The 15429-nt window shown below is 35.2% G+C and overlaps 1 protein-coding gene across 2 annotated transcripts in view; it reads right to left on the bottom strand.

Moving 5' to 3' along the window:
- Positions 1–5768: 5768 nt before the first annotated feature.
- Positions 5769–15429, bottom strand: part of INSC (INSC spindle orientation adaptor protein) — a 137656-nt gene continuing 127995 nt past the window's right edge. For both annotated transcript variants that reach the window (XM_064657424.1, XM_064657425.1), the window contains exons 10-13: positions 14947–15013; positions 11937–12092; positions 11246–11322; positions 5769–9294 (exon numbers count right to left, since the gene is read on the bottom strand). In XM_064657424.1, coding sequence (XP_064513494.1) covers positions 9166–9294; positions 11246–11322; positions 11937–12092; positions 14947–15013 — 429 coding nt within the window. In that variant the 3' untranslated portion in view covers positions 5769–9165. The remainder of the gene's footprint in view (positions 9295–11245; positions 11323–11936; positions 12093–14946; positions 15014–15429) is intronic.

Here is a 15429-nt window from a genome sequence, read left to right as displayed (position 1 = left end):
TTACTGTGAAATGTGGGGAGAGGGTTGCAATTTGCTTCACATATTCCTTCCTCATTGAATCCTTTTTTAATTTCTTTTAAAGTAAGGGGTTGCTATTCCAAGCACAAACTCACTGTTCAATTGCAGTTAATCCCATAAATCACTTAATATTGTTTCCATCCTCCAGTCTAATGAACATAACTCATGGAATCAGTTTTGTGGTACGCAGGCTTACAGAGAATACATTAGAAATTCACTTTTCATAGTATTCCTGTGTGAGCTTAACATTTATTTTCTGCCAACAGTTATGAGATTAAAGTTTAATAACTCTGTGAGCGTGTGCAGGAAATGACACCAAAAGCAACCCCAAGATGGCTGAAGATTTGCTTCCAAATTTGCACAAATATAAGTAGAAATTTTTTCTGCATTATTCATTCAACTTTAGACCTAAACCAAATATGTCTTGCTAGCAGCCTTGGAAACATTTAATGAAGTGTTTAAAAATTCCAGTAGATGTCACCACTTCTCCCCCAGCAAGTCCTTAAGTACATCTAAAACAAGCTTTTGAAAACTCAGTTTGCACTACACATCATGAGTTGAGAAAGCAGAGAGACTCCTCTTGCTTTGTGTTACATTGTATTTTGATAGGAAAAGAATATATCCATTTTTTCTAATCTGTGTCAATGAATTAATGAGCTTATAGAGCTCATGCCACTGTTGTAAACCAAATCAAGTGCAGATCACTTGCCAGTTGTGATGTTGTTGCTAATACAAAACAGTATCTAGTACTGTATTCATTTTTTCCCTTCATAAATATCAAAGTTTTAAATTATACTTTTATTATAAGTATAGTCCTGATTGTGACTACAGTTGGTTTTCTAGCTGCAGTGTTCATATCCCTTCCCTACAACATTCATTTGCTTTTATTTCCCAAGCAACAGCCATGTCTCCTTCCTAAACATTTGGGTTCATTTCTTTTCAGCTTTTGCTTGCTGTCTTCCTCCCCTCTCATGAAAAATGAGATCTCACGCTTCAATTCACCTGATTTTCATGGCTATATTTTTCTCCACTCCCACTGGGAACAAAATGTCCATGAGGCCTACTGTTCTGACATTATGGAAGAGGGCTCATACTTTTGGTCAGCTACATCCAGGCAGATATTCCTGGTACTTTCCCTGTCACTTTACACACAAAGTCTCCATGGAATAATTTAGTTTTAAATTAATATCAGATGAAACTGATATTGACACATCTGACAATTAATACATTTTCATCCCTTTATATTGGTCTGCATCATAGAATAAAACAAAAGATACTTATGCTGCTCTTTTAAAAGCAACTCAGATACACAGGACATTATAATATGTAAAACCAACCTAAGAAAAACTCACTCTCTTACAGAAAATTTCTGCAGTCTCAATTTCATTTTCTGAAGAGCTTTTAATATTCCTTTGCTTTTGGGACAAATTCTATATTTTCTAAAGAATATTAGGGAAAAAAATCATCAATGATTTTCAGGACAAGAAAATGTTTTTTGTGATTTTTTTTTTTTTTTTGCATGACCAGGTGGCCCCAGGAGAAACTGAATTTCTGACTACATTCACCCCTTAAGACCTAGAAGACAATTAAGATGCATAGCAGTGCATAATGACCATATATTTCTGATAAGTTCAAGAGTGGTTTAAAGATTTCAGAAAAGTTCATTTGAAGGCCTGTAGATTATTTATTCTTATCCAGATTTCACCCAGATTGAAACAGCCAAACTGATTAAAGACATTACAGATCTAAGGAAAATTGGTTCTTAAGTGTTTTAGGAAGTGAGATAAGATTCAAATGCATCCACAGGACTTTTATATATGTCCATATATATGGGATCAGGTCATTAGAACAAGTTAAAAAACTATCAGGCGCTTTTTAAGAATATCTAAAACATTATTGTTTCAATTCCTTTCCCGCCCAGCTGTAAAGGGGCCTCTAAATTACTGTATTGTCCATGGGATTTGTAGAATAGTAGCCAGAACTAACATGAAACTGAACAATAGCAACATTGTACTTCTTCTCAAGGAAAAGGAAAAATGCAGTCTGTGTTAAAACCTTGGACTGCTAGATGAGGATTGACTCTGTTTAGAAGATTGTCTGATTGCTTGCCTTTTTTTTTTTTAAATAAACCTTCATGTTAAGCATTTAAAATTGTCTACTTCTTTGAAAATAAGTTAAAATTGAAAAGAGATTTTTTTGATTCAACTGTTTAAAGCAACTTATTGACCAAAAGTATGTACTGGAGGAGACAGCATGTAACTGTCCCTGAAAAAAGTGGCTATTAAGTATTCCAGAAAATGCCTTAGCATTACAAAAACAATGCTGTCTTTACACAGAAGAAACATATTAGTTACGTGGTAAGTTTGTTTGTAGTTTTTTAGATGTCAGAAAAGCCTGTAATGAGTAAATAGATAGTAAAGAGGATGATTCTTTGACAGGCAAGTGTTACAAATAAAGCAGAAAAAAAGAGGTATGCAGACAAAATCAGAATTATCCACAGGGTTGCAGCTCTCAGTTGTCCTGATGTGAAAAGAGAGAAGTTACTACTCAAAGATTTTTTAAAAAGTAAACAAGTCCAAAGGATACTGAACGAAGGCAGTAGACACCTGAACTCGTTAGGGACCATGGAGCACTTTCCAAATGACAAAGACTTTGTTGAATCTTGAACAGGAGGAAGCACTTTCAGCAAGACCTTCAGTTTTGCTTGCATTTCATACATTTCCTGCCCCTTGGCCTCCCACAGGAAACAGACCTTCAGTTTGCATACAAGAGTGCTGCAAGTAAAACCATATGATGTTTGGTCACTTCCCCATGCCTGAAAAAGTTGCCCCTGGGTGAAAAAAGATTTTTTTTTTTCTGTCTGCTGACACTGTAATGTCTGGACTCAAGGTAAAAAGGAACACAAACTCTGTGTGAAATGTCCTGAAAGAAAACAAAATATGAGAGTTTGTTTGGTACAACCTTATGCTAAGGCAGAGTACCTAGAACTGCTGAGAATCACTGGACAGCAAAGAATTGTTTCGGAACAGTTTGCAGCTGAGAGCTTTTTCCACTAGTGCAGTTGCTGGGCCTTAGCAGAAGTGCCAAACTGAACCTTATTAAAAGAAATGCTTCATAATCCTAAAATTTTTACTTAACAGCAATCATGTTTTATTCTACTGATTACAGCTAAGACCTGGAAATAGTTCTATATTAGAAAAAGTAGCCCCAGAATATTAATAAGATATATAGTTTGTCTATTGCAAGTCCCCAGGGACCTAGTGTATTTATTCATATGTGGCAAGACTGTAGAAAGCAAAGTAATAGTTAAAGAATTTTTAACTGATTTTTATGGTGACTTCTCTTTAAACTAAATAGCTTTTCTAGTTAGCTTTATAAAATAACAGTGAGAGTCTATTTGTGTTTATTTTAATAGAAACATTTCTAAAAAAACCTCTTTAAGATATTTTTTTTAAAATAAAAATATCTTCGTACTTCTTTAGTGAAAGATGCACTACCTCAAAAATATCTGAGAACTATTTCAAAATACTTCTGTAGCAAAACCACGTTTTAGTGATCTAATTTTCATCAGCCTTTTCAATTAATTCTCATGCCAAATTATCACGTTTAAATGAGAAGTAAAACAGCTACAATATCTTACTGATACACATAATGAGAAAAGTGGACGAACAGTAAAGGTGATCAGTGGTAAATGAAGAACTGAATATGAGAAGCAACAAAAGTATTACCACATGAAAGAGGCACTCAGATGAGCTTGCAAACAATAAAAACATCAATAGGAAAAAATGTTTGAAATCAGCTGTTCTTATTGAATGAAAGATGCAGCTGAACATGTGCTTGGACACAAAAGGCAACCATCTCCATTACAGCCATGTCAGATTACTAACTGCAAAACAAGCCACAAAGACATTTCCACACAAGGAATATCTTAGGATCACAAACACAAAGAACATATTGGTACTGCCAAAGGAGCTGGTCTTTTTATTAATAATTTTTTTAATATATATTATCTCTAAGTGGTCTCAAATGAAAGGAGCAACCTTAGAGAACTTAGTATCATACATATTAGCTTTTTCCTACATAGGAAAGAAACAAAAGATGAGAGTAGAAACAATTCATGCACATTCATTCAGTCTTTGCAGTAGAATCCAGAAACTCCTTTTGAGTGCAGTACCCAGTGTTTCGGTAACTATAAGTGCTTTCAAAAGGGAAAAATAAATAAATGAGATCTAAGTATTTGACAGGAAATATTTCTCAGATGGTGATAACTGTGCAAGGGAGAAAACAGATAACCTTTTAGCCAAGATGTTAGACCAAGAGCTTGCCTTGGTGCAAATGTAAGAGAGCTCTGGGTCTTCTTTACCTCAGTACAGGCAAACTGACTTACAGAAGTCAGAAGAAGCAACATCAAATAAGACTTCCCTAGATCATTTTGGTCCATTCCATAACTATTCTTTTGATGCAAGTGAAAACACATGGCTGTTTTTGGATCTTTTTAGATGTATCTTCCTGATTTATCATAATCTTTGTCTTACCTGATGAGTACACATAACAGACATATCTTGTTAGGTATATCCTTTCAGAACTATTAAAAAAAAAAAAAAAAGATTTTTACAATATGTGGTATAAAAAAAAAAAAAATCAGATTAAGTAAATCACTTTGAAATCATGTGCATTATTAGGTCACATTCTGAAGACTGTGGAAGGCATAAACAGAAGCTAGTTAAGAGACAGTGGTAATCCAGAAAGTGAAGGTATAAACAGTGCAGATTTCAATCAGACATTTGTAACACAGGTGATCACACAGTGACAGGAGAGGTATGACATTAGACACATCTCCTTCTTCACACCATTTAAGCCTTCAAAGCAAATTAGCAGTATTATCTGCTTCATTTTTTTTCCCACTGGTTTCCCATGGGTTCCACTGTGTTCTAGACGCACTTCAGTTATTAAAACAAAAAATCACTAACTGGCTGTTGAAAATTAAAGAGAAAATCTTTGATTTTCTAGTGTTTTGTCTTTAAGTCTAGTGGTTTTCCTTTTATTACTTTTATTCAATGATTATCTGACAGGGAACTGATCATTTCATACACTCTTAGTTAGCAGGTCTGCTCATAAAAGTACCAAAACCTGGAATTAGGCTATTATACACGTTTTCTCTCAGGTTTTCTGGAGAATATGTTGGTTCTTCCCCCCATTGTAGGAACAATAAACAGTTCTTTTTGCTGTAGGTAATCTTTATTAGATTTATTTAACAAGGTATTTTTGTTACTTAGTTTCTCAGCAAAAACCTTATCAATTTAATAATTAGCAGGACCAAACCTTGGACTGTAACTGTCTTCTATTCAGAAAACTATCAATTATAAAAACAGAACTCTCAAGAAATTTGTCACAGTTAGAAAAAGAGGAACTCAGACCCAAGAGCAGACTAGAAAATAGCGATAAGGATCTTTGCAAGGCATACAAGTATCTAGGATAGATGATCTTCTGTTTTGATTGTTCCTGGTTCTCTAGCCACTCAAAGGCTGAAACTATTCACCTACCTTTCCACCAGCTATGTACTTCCAACTTTGATTAACAAATTCACTCTAGACCTTTCTTTAAATGCTATCTTCCCTCCCTCCCTTTAAAAATGAGAACACTAGTGAATAATTTACAGTGCCTAGAGTGCTTCTTTAAATACATTAAATTTAATATAAATTTAAACTGAAAATCAAAGCAGATTCCTCAAATTAAAAAAGCCAGTGTTATTTTGACTGTTCATTGCTGTTGTTTAAAAGGAGATGGTCAACATACAGATTTGGAACAAGCCATATGAGATACCAGAATTGTTTTGTACTAAGAAGTGCTACAGAAGAAGTCCTGTCTTTTGAATACTAACAGGCAATCCCAAAACCAGATATGATATCCAATTTACAAAGGCATTATCTAATCCCTTGTAGATACACATATTATTTTAAACAGAACAGGTCAGACGAGTAACATTCCACACAAGTGATTCATGTACCAAACACACAATAAACTGAGAAAAAACAAAATTTATTCCATGAATGAAACATCTGGGCCCTGAATATCTGTAAACAGTTCAAACAAAAGCTGAAATTTGAAGACGTTATCCAAAATCACTGAAATGTAAATCAAAATTACAAAGAATCCTGCAATTCACTGCACGTTTGTGAAAGGTTTCTAATCTCATACAAAATCGAAAATGTTCAGAAGAATTTCAATGAAACTACAACATTTCTAACAAGCGTAATATGCAGTTGCTGGAATGATTAAGCTAATATCTAACCTACATGCAGTCTCTGTAGGTCAATGAGTCCACATATATTAGTTGATTTGGGAATGTATTACACATACTCTCTCTTTCCTAACTCTATATGTATATGCACAGGGAGTCCAAAGGTTGAGCCACCAAAATACTTACTTCAGGGTAAATTTTTAATATGAAATATTTTATTTCATACTACATTGAAATAAAAAATGTTTGTTCTGGCTTAAATGGTTCATTGGTTGGTTGGTTGGTTGGTGTTTTTTTTTATTTGAAGAGTCACTTTCTAAGCAAACATTTTTAATCCAGTATTTATTCAGAAGCAATGAGAAAATAATTTAATATTTTCATTGAATTATTATTTCCAAGTTAATTAAGAGGTAAGGTAGAAGTATGTCTATTTTCTCATAAACTTTACCCTATATAAAAATAAAGTGCTCAACTCTAGATGAAAAAATCAGACATAGATAAAATGGTTTTGAGGACACTTAGGTGATTAAAAGGTCCAAAATGGCTCTTTCAAGATGTATTTTCTACTACAAATGAGAGATCCACCTAAATGTATTTTGGTTTTATAATACAAACAGCCATATTCATAATATGAACACATGTAAAACGACAATATGGGCCAGAATTATGGCTACATAGTTACAGATTGAGAGTATCTGTAATAAATTCAATTGATGTGGATCCACATTACTGTATCTGAGAGCAAATTAATTTCTACTGACCTGCTCACTGAATATTTGATTGACCTGTTAGAAATGGCATTAAAGCATTATGAGTCACAGTGGTATTTTCTTAATAGCTCCTTCAGTTCACTTTGCATTTGTGGAAATTTTTTAAATGAGATTTCAACTTCACCTGTTATGGGATAAACCCTACTCCATCTACATGCTGATATCTCTAGTGTTAGTTCCAGCTGACAGAATGAGGTTCATTCACAACAGAATTTGATGTGTTGTATTCTGTCAGGGATTGCCAGGCTATCAGAACAGTGCAACAGGACCTTATTTTAAGTCTTTTTTTAGTGTAATTTATAAGTTCACTTTTTATAACAAGAATGTTGATTTTAACATTTAAAGCATCCATGGTTTATTTCTGCTTAGTGAGGAAAGTGTTAAAGTCCATTGGTAATATAATATTTTTAAAGCTGTACAGTACTATACACTTTAACAACCTTGGAAATTTAAGGAGCTGTCTCAAAGTAAGAAAACAAAGCAGAATTCATCTCTGCACTTACTAGAAAATTACATCTGTGAAACATCTGATTCAACACTTCTCTTTGAGTAGTTGCTTTTGACAGAGGTCATTGTAGGTTTTCTAATGGTTTAAAATTCAGTCAAGATAGAGCTTATTAAATGAAGAGCTCACAAGAAAGAAATGTTAAGGCAGAGACTTCTTAACCCATGTACTCAAGGGAAGAGAAAAGTATCCACCATGTATCACCACTCGAACCAGGACAGATTTTTCAGACACAGAAAATGTGGAAGACAGTCACAACTTCTCAATTTCCTGGTGTCTCTCATCTAAATGCCACATAATACTAAATAAACATTAATTAATTAAGCTGCTTAACATATCTACTAAGTACAGTAAGGAAGAAATGTGCTTACTTTTTTGGCAGAAGTCCTACTACCCTAAAGTTGCTGATCACAAAGTGATCCAAAGCAATAGTTGCAAACCATCAAGAAAAATATTATATATACTTTTATAATCTACAGAGTGCTTTGTGAGAATTTAAGGGGAAAAACACTCTGAAGATATTGCTCTTTGAATAATTTTAAATATATATTGTTTCTCAATGAAAAGAAAAAGCAAGAACTTAGAAGAATGTTCATGAAAAAAATCTATTTTAAAATCAAGTCTATTCTTTAAGTTGTTATCCATTGGTAAAATCTTCTCAATGCCAAAATATCCTCAAAGTCCCATTTCATTTTAGAAATAGAGGACTAGTTAGAAAAACAGAAAAATAGAAATTCAAGTTACAATTATCTGTTCTCATTATTTAACATATGCATGCACAACTTTTCACAAACGTAGTAGCAACATGAATATTAAAAACATGTCTAGACATAAGCACCTCCAGTTCCTCCAAGGCTTGGAAAAGAGAGAAAATTATCAGTATGTAATGATTTTAAATCTTAGGGGGATAATCTCACATTATGAAATAAAACATACATCAGAGATTTTTCTAGAATTTTATTAATTTCTTTCAGAAATTTCAGTAAATGTAAATAGTTTTCTGCAAGTGTGTATCCTCTAGAGGAGCATATCTTTATACAATGTAAGAATGTCCTCTAACATCATTCAAAGCCAGTATTTGAAAATTTTCTGGAAGTTTTCCTCTCAGTTACATATTTCATAATTCTATTAAAAACAACAACAGTTAAGAACTGGACTTAGACTGTAACATCCCTTTCATTTCTAAGTATATACTTGCAGTTTTTAGGATTATTTTTCTTCTAAAACAGCAAATGCATGAGGCTAAAGCTTTTATTAAAAAAAAATCAGCAAAATGTCCTAACCATAGAAAAATATCAGAGATAAAACATTATTAGAAGCATTTAACATCATAGCAAGAAATTCTTGGCTTCATTACCTTGATTTAACTATATTAAAAAAACCAAAATTTTGTTAGATGGCAATGATAAGGTCTGTTGATGTGTCTTGGCAGGAAAATAAAATAAAAAATTGTCTTTGCAAATCACTGAAACAAGTCTGCTCATTCTGTTCCTTTTCTCTTACAAAATGCATGTTCGTGGGTTTAGAATAAATAAGTCATAAATAACAATAGGACTAAAAAAAAAAACAAAATTGTACATGTATTATCTTACTGTATACTTATCATGTTGATTATCATTTTTGGCTCACATTTATACAAAGCTCTCTTCCATATTAGTGCATAACAGAAAAGAGTCCACAAGTCTGGGCTTTACTAGCTGCTGAAAATCTGAATCTTCAAGTCCTTCAGGACTCATAACTGCTAGTCTTCGTAAGGCTGCCTGGAAAAACAAAACAGCACAGTTGTAATGCAGTTAGGTTTGACAAAGTCTTCATTACAGGAATCCATTGTAACTATCTCAAAATAATAGCCAGGACTCAGAACTGAACTGTGCAGGTTGAATTCTCCTACCTGGCTAATCTCTTGTTACTGTCTTCATCTGTCAAATGGATCTCCCCCAAATGCAGCTAATAAACAACAATTCCTTTGGGGCACATTACTTTTAGACCTGAGTAGCAGGGACAGTGTGGTGGTAAAGAACACAGAGGTGAGAATCAGAGGACTTTGATTGTAAACCTATCTCTGATCTGCTGCACATCTCACGCTGCCTCTTTGTATCTCTACTCTCCTCTCACCTTTTGTCTTATTTATGAGAACTATAAGTCACCTGAGTCAGAAAATATCTGCTACCGAAGTTTTATGCAATGCCTGCCATAGAAATCTTCTAGGTACTAGTGTAGAAAGAAGCAGTACGTTTCAAACCATTTAGGAACAAATAAAACTGACATTTGTTCTGATTATGAGGCCGTACAATAAAAATTGCGTTGATGTTACTATTGTCTTCATAAACTCTTCCCTTCTAAGGAGTTATTTGATTTTCTCACTGGAGAAAAATATACAAAAACTACATACCTTCTAGCAACTTGATGTGACAGATGCAACTGGAAAGCAGGCTGGCTTTCCTCAAGAACAAAAATTGTCTTCTACTGATAAAGTGTGATAGCTAAAGTGTGATAAAGGGGGATCAGCTTACCCTCTCTGTGTTGTTTGTCAGTGAAGCACTAACACAAGAGTTTATCGCCTGCTTCAAAATATATAAAAAATAAACAACCATGCTAAAAATAGCAAACAGTACAATCCCTCAAATTTCACGGACAATACCTATCAGACCTTGAAGCAGCTTATGTCTCCAGGAAAATATTTTTGCCACATGTTTATTAGAAAATGTCTTCAGGCAGTTACTAAAACATCCAGAGAAGCAGAGTTGCTGAGACAGGCAGGTAATGTCTCAAACAACAGACATGAATTCAAGGAATGTGCAGCAGCAACTTCCGTGAGACAGAAAAAATCATAGCTGGTTTGCTGCCATCTCTCTGTGGTCTCTGCTTTAGCCATACAAGACTAATAAGCCTTCTCAGCATGTATGAAGGATAACCTCTGCATTTCTTGTGCTCACATTCATACTTTCTTCATCCTGAATGAGTCCTGCTTAAACGAACAAGCTGCAGTAACCAAGTTTCACACTTAAAATAACATTAATACTATAAAGCATTGTCAAACAATATTCTGCAGTCTTCATTTCTCAAAACCTATGTCCTAACCCTAGATCACTCATGTGCCCAGAGCACTTTCACAAAATGCTAGGTGAAATCACTCAACTCTGACAGTCATTGGGAGCTCACAGTCCACGCAGTGCAGGGCCAGCAGCTGGGATCTTTCTCCTGAGTAGAGAAAGTGTTAACTTTCTGTTGCCCTGTCCTTGGCTGGGTACTATGTCTTCTTGGAGACTCAAATAGAAAAAAAAAATGGACCATAATGAAAGCAAGTAATATCTTTTCCTCTTTTTGGACACTTTACATAAATATTTCTATACATATATGTGTTTGCAGACAAAGGGCTGCTATCCCTTGACTCAAGGGTAATTTCACTAAACAGCATCATCAGAGAATGGAATTCAGAAATTAACAAATCTTTAAATTCTGAAGTGTTCCAGTGAAATTTATTGGTGCTCAATAATGTGAAGATGAAGCCATTTTTCCTTATGTGCTTAAATCTTCAATCAGAGGATAAATAACTGACAGTGTACATGATTATGCTTAAGGGGAAAAGCAGGAGACCCTGACGTGAATTTAAAACATTCCTGCAGTACTTATGCATTTTGAAATCTAAAGGGACGGGTTTTTTCTTAGTTTTCCATTATAAGCTTGAAAGAAAGACTAAAATGTACATACCAGACATGCCACTAGAACAGAATCGCTGTTATTTCTTTCGGTTGGTGATCTGCAAAGTTTAATTAGGCGAGGAATACCTGAGTGCACAAAAGAGTGTCAGGAGAAATAATTTAGAGAAACAACTTCTTATTTTGAGATGTGTAATATTTATCTTTCTTAGTAGACATGATCTCTAACGTAAAGACGATACTCAAATACTTGAGGGATTTTTCATGGAGCTATGCAGATCAGAGGAGTCATAATTAATAGTTGTAAAGCATAAACAAATAAATTGCATTTATTTGCTATTGCTCTTTCAGAGCAGAAATTGTGACCTCCATTTCTTCCCTATCAGTCCTCCCCTATACCCTTAAAAAACTCCAACTCAAAGAACCTGCTCCCTCGCATTGGATTCATTCCACTGACAGATCCTACACAAGGGTTTACGTAAAGGAATGGAGGAGGCAGCAGTGCCAGTTGGCACAGTAAGACACAGCTCCATGTTGAGTGGATACTGCACCTCAGGTTCCTCTGGGAAATGAGCCAAAGGTTCATTTAGCTCAACCTCCTCAGTCATTCTCTGGACAGACTCTACAGGGAATATATTCCATAAAGTATACCAAGTGAGGCTACAAATTTAAAAGAGTTTCTCCATGACTGGCAGTTCCTCCCTCTTTTTCAGTCCGATATTAAGCTAGAGACACATCCTTACAGCTGAGTTTTACAGCTGCATCTGCCACTTCAGGATCCCGGCTGAGTCGTGCCAGTGTTACTGCAGATTTCTGTTGGACTCGCTCACAGGCAGCAACTTCTGCTGAACTTCCTGAAGATGATTTTTCAAAGAGCATTTCCATTAAAAGCTGAATACCTAAAAGAATGTAAAGAGCCGTTGTTATCCTCTCTCCAAAAAAAAAAACAACTTGGTGCAAAAAAAGTAAAGGGAAAAAGCAAGCAAGGTAAATACAGACCAATGACTTGCCCTAATAAGTCATGAAGAATGCACAAATGTGGACAGCAATTTGGACATCAGCATTCAGGCACTTCTGATCTGTGCATAAGTTTGTCTTCACTGGGAAGCTACAGAACTTCTGGAACTAGAAAATGCACTATCTCTTCCCTTCTCCAACCTTTTAACTCCCCTACAAGCTGGTATTTTAGTTTTCATGAATTTATTTCAGTCAAATTAGTTACATTTCTTTATTTCTCTTCCAAACTAACCTGAAGGTAATCACTATCTAAAACCTGTAGTGACGTATTTCAGATCTCTACATGAAGTTTCACTCTGAATTAAATTTTTTTTCAGTTTATGTATTTTTAAATAAGCCTTTAAAAGTTCCCTTCTCAAACTGTTTGAGTGTACTTTAGAATGGGGAATACTTCAGCGAAGGAACTATGAGATTCTGTCTCTTGAAGCTTACTGTGTGACTGACTCTTTCCTTCAGAAGAGACAATGTTTTCCATGTCAAAATGACTTCATTAACCTATTATTGCCTGTAGGAGTTGATATTCTTATTGTAGTTCCACAAAAACACTTGAGACTGTACTGATTTCTATTTTCTAGATTATTTTAAGTGTAAAGACAATTATGTGCTGTTAGACTCCATATGCTATTAGGCATTCAGATTACTTCAGGTAACATAAGAGGATTTTAACTGTTATAACATTTGCATAAATAATTCAGAGAATTAGTACCAGAATCATACATCTAGATAATAATCAACTGACATACTTAAAAAGTCAGAGAATACTTTAAGAAAGTATCTAAACTCTCTAGCATTCAAAACCTCTTCTCGGTTTGTGAATCTGGCCTCTGACCAGCATCTGAGTACTACGACATTGGGCAGACACAAGATGCCTTTACACAGAAGCTGAGTGCCAACCCTTCTCAAAAGCCAGTGGGAAAATTCTTCTTGTGAACTTCCATTATGGAATGTATACACAAACTTTGTCTCATTGTCCTTGACAACCTGCATGTACATGTCCACCCACTCTAGTATCTGGCATGAGTTAAGCTTAGCTGGCATAGCTCTTAGTATAATTTCGTGAACTTCAATCAAGTTTCTGCTGAAGTAGAAGCAGATGAAATACGATCAAACACCTGTCTCAAATAACAGAAGAGGTTTTGATGTGCTCAAGGAAATAGATAGCCAAACTACAAAACCAATCTGTTACTCATAAATGAGTGCAAAAACTTCCAGGGCATATCTGGACTGTAAGTGCTGACGACAGAAGATCAGCCCAAGTCAAACAGAAAAATCGCCAAAATGGTTTTCTCTACTCAAACCTATAATTACAGACACCTGGGTCCTGGGAAATGTCAGGGTCTTCCCAAGAGTTTCTGGAAAAGACTCTGGGTAGGGGAAGTCACATATATCTGCATCAAGAAGTCCAGAAGTGCCTCTCCAAGTTTCAGGAATACAACAAGCTTGGACCAGGAGCATGGCAGGAACCACCAAATGGACCTGATCAACCTCTCTCTGGGATTGCCCCATCCTCCCCACGAAACAAGGAGGTCACGTGAGAAATGATCATGCTAACCTGCCTTGCTTCTCCCCTTCACTGCATTGTCTTCTACATGGGACGCGGAAATTTTACACGTTATTTGTAAAATTGCATGTATCTGTGATTAAATTGCTTCAGTATCCAGATTCATTCAACCCCCACATTGTCATTTGTTCTGAAACTGTGACACCTCTCTACCTCTGCAAGGACATCAAATGCACACTTACCTCTGGGCACACATAGATTGCATAGTACCTGATCCTTGCCTGTCATATTTGTATGCAGAGAGCCCAAATTTTCTATTAAAATGCAAGAAACATCTAAATCCAATATTACATTGGAATTGGCCAGTTCTCTTTGAGGACCTGCTTCTATGGATATAATTTCTGAAATACCTTCTCCCACCTACACTCAGACATGTCTGAGATGTAAATGGATCCAAGCTAAAACCATTCCTACATAAATGTTAATTTTAAAAGTAAGGAGGGGATATTCCTAGGACAGAAAAAGCAATATATGGGAAGCTTCACTGTAATTTAATATCTCCCTCCCCCCCCCAAAAAAAAAAGCTGTCTTACTATACTGCTTGGCCATGAATTTGCTGGTAGATGTATTAATAAGGCATTTATCCTTATTCACAGATTTAGTAACTTCTAAGACTTCTGATGGGTCTATAACACCCAGGGTTTTTTAAACATAATGAATTTTGCATAATACGATATTTAAAGATATAAGGGGAAAAAAACCTGGCAACTGCTGTATAGTAATAAAAACATGAAACTTCAAAATTTATAATACCTCTTAATACCTGTGAAAAAAAGTGACACAAAATGCAGGTATGCATGGCTCAGTGTCAGGTGATGTCTTTCAACATGTAATAATTGCCACCTTACACAATGTAATTACCAGAATAAAGGCTGTTGAAACACTTTTTTCTTCTTTTTTCTACTTTGCTTTGCATCTATGAGTAAGCCACACACAGAGGACAACAGCAATGTGGTCATAAATGCAAAGTTTTCTAAAACAGTGTTATTATATTTTATTTATATCATTTGCAAAGAACCATCTCCAGGACTCATTTTGCACCCTGCAGCAATGTGCAAGAGATAAGATGCAAAATGAAGTTTTTTTTAGTGAAGCCTTTCTCCTTTACTTAACTTTCCCATCTACCCACATTCTCCTGAAATAAATAAAAAATATAATTCAGCTAAAATACGTACCATTTCCTTGAATGATTTCTGAAGCACACTGGTCCAACACAGACATGTTTGCCAATATTGTTACCACCTGTTGTTAAAAAGAGAAAGGAGTATGAAGTCTAGCCCTACAATTCAATAATATTAAATAACACTGTGGCTTATAAAATTAGTATGACAGAAATATGTCAAACCCAATAAAACTAAAAAGCATTCTTGCAGTTGGACAGCCTATTCCCACCTCTGTGATTTCTCAGGGGTCTTTATCTTACATATGGCTGCTAACTGAAAGCCAGACAAGAAAAGTGAGGTCTCCTTTTATCACAATTTTATACTCGTGCACAAAATCTGTCTTAGAGAGGTCTGTGCAGCAGGTTTGTTCAGTGATCAAATTGGTAGAAAGAGGAGGATAAAAATTTACAAAACCCAAATAACAGAAAAAAACCCACCAACTAGAGTCCTAGTTCAGCCAGGAGCTGCCTATCCTCAGGAACCAGTCCTGTAGTC

This window comes from Pseudopipra pipra, chromosome 6, assembly GCF_036250125.1.
Source record: "Pseudopipra pipra isolate bDixPip1 chromosome 6, bDixPip1.hap1, whole genome shotgun sequence".
NCBI classification, from domain to species: Eukaryota; Metazoa; Chordata; class Aves; order Passeriformes; family Pipridae; genus Pseudopipra; species Pseudopipra pipra.
This window is presented reverse-complemented; position numbering and strand designations above follow the sequence as displayed.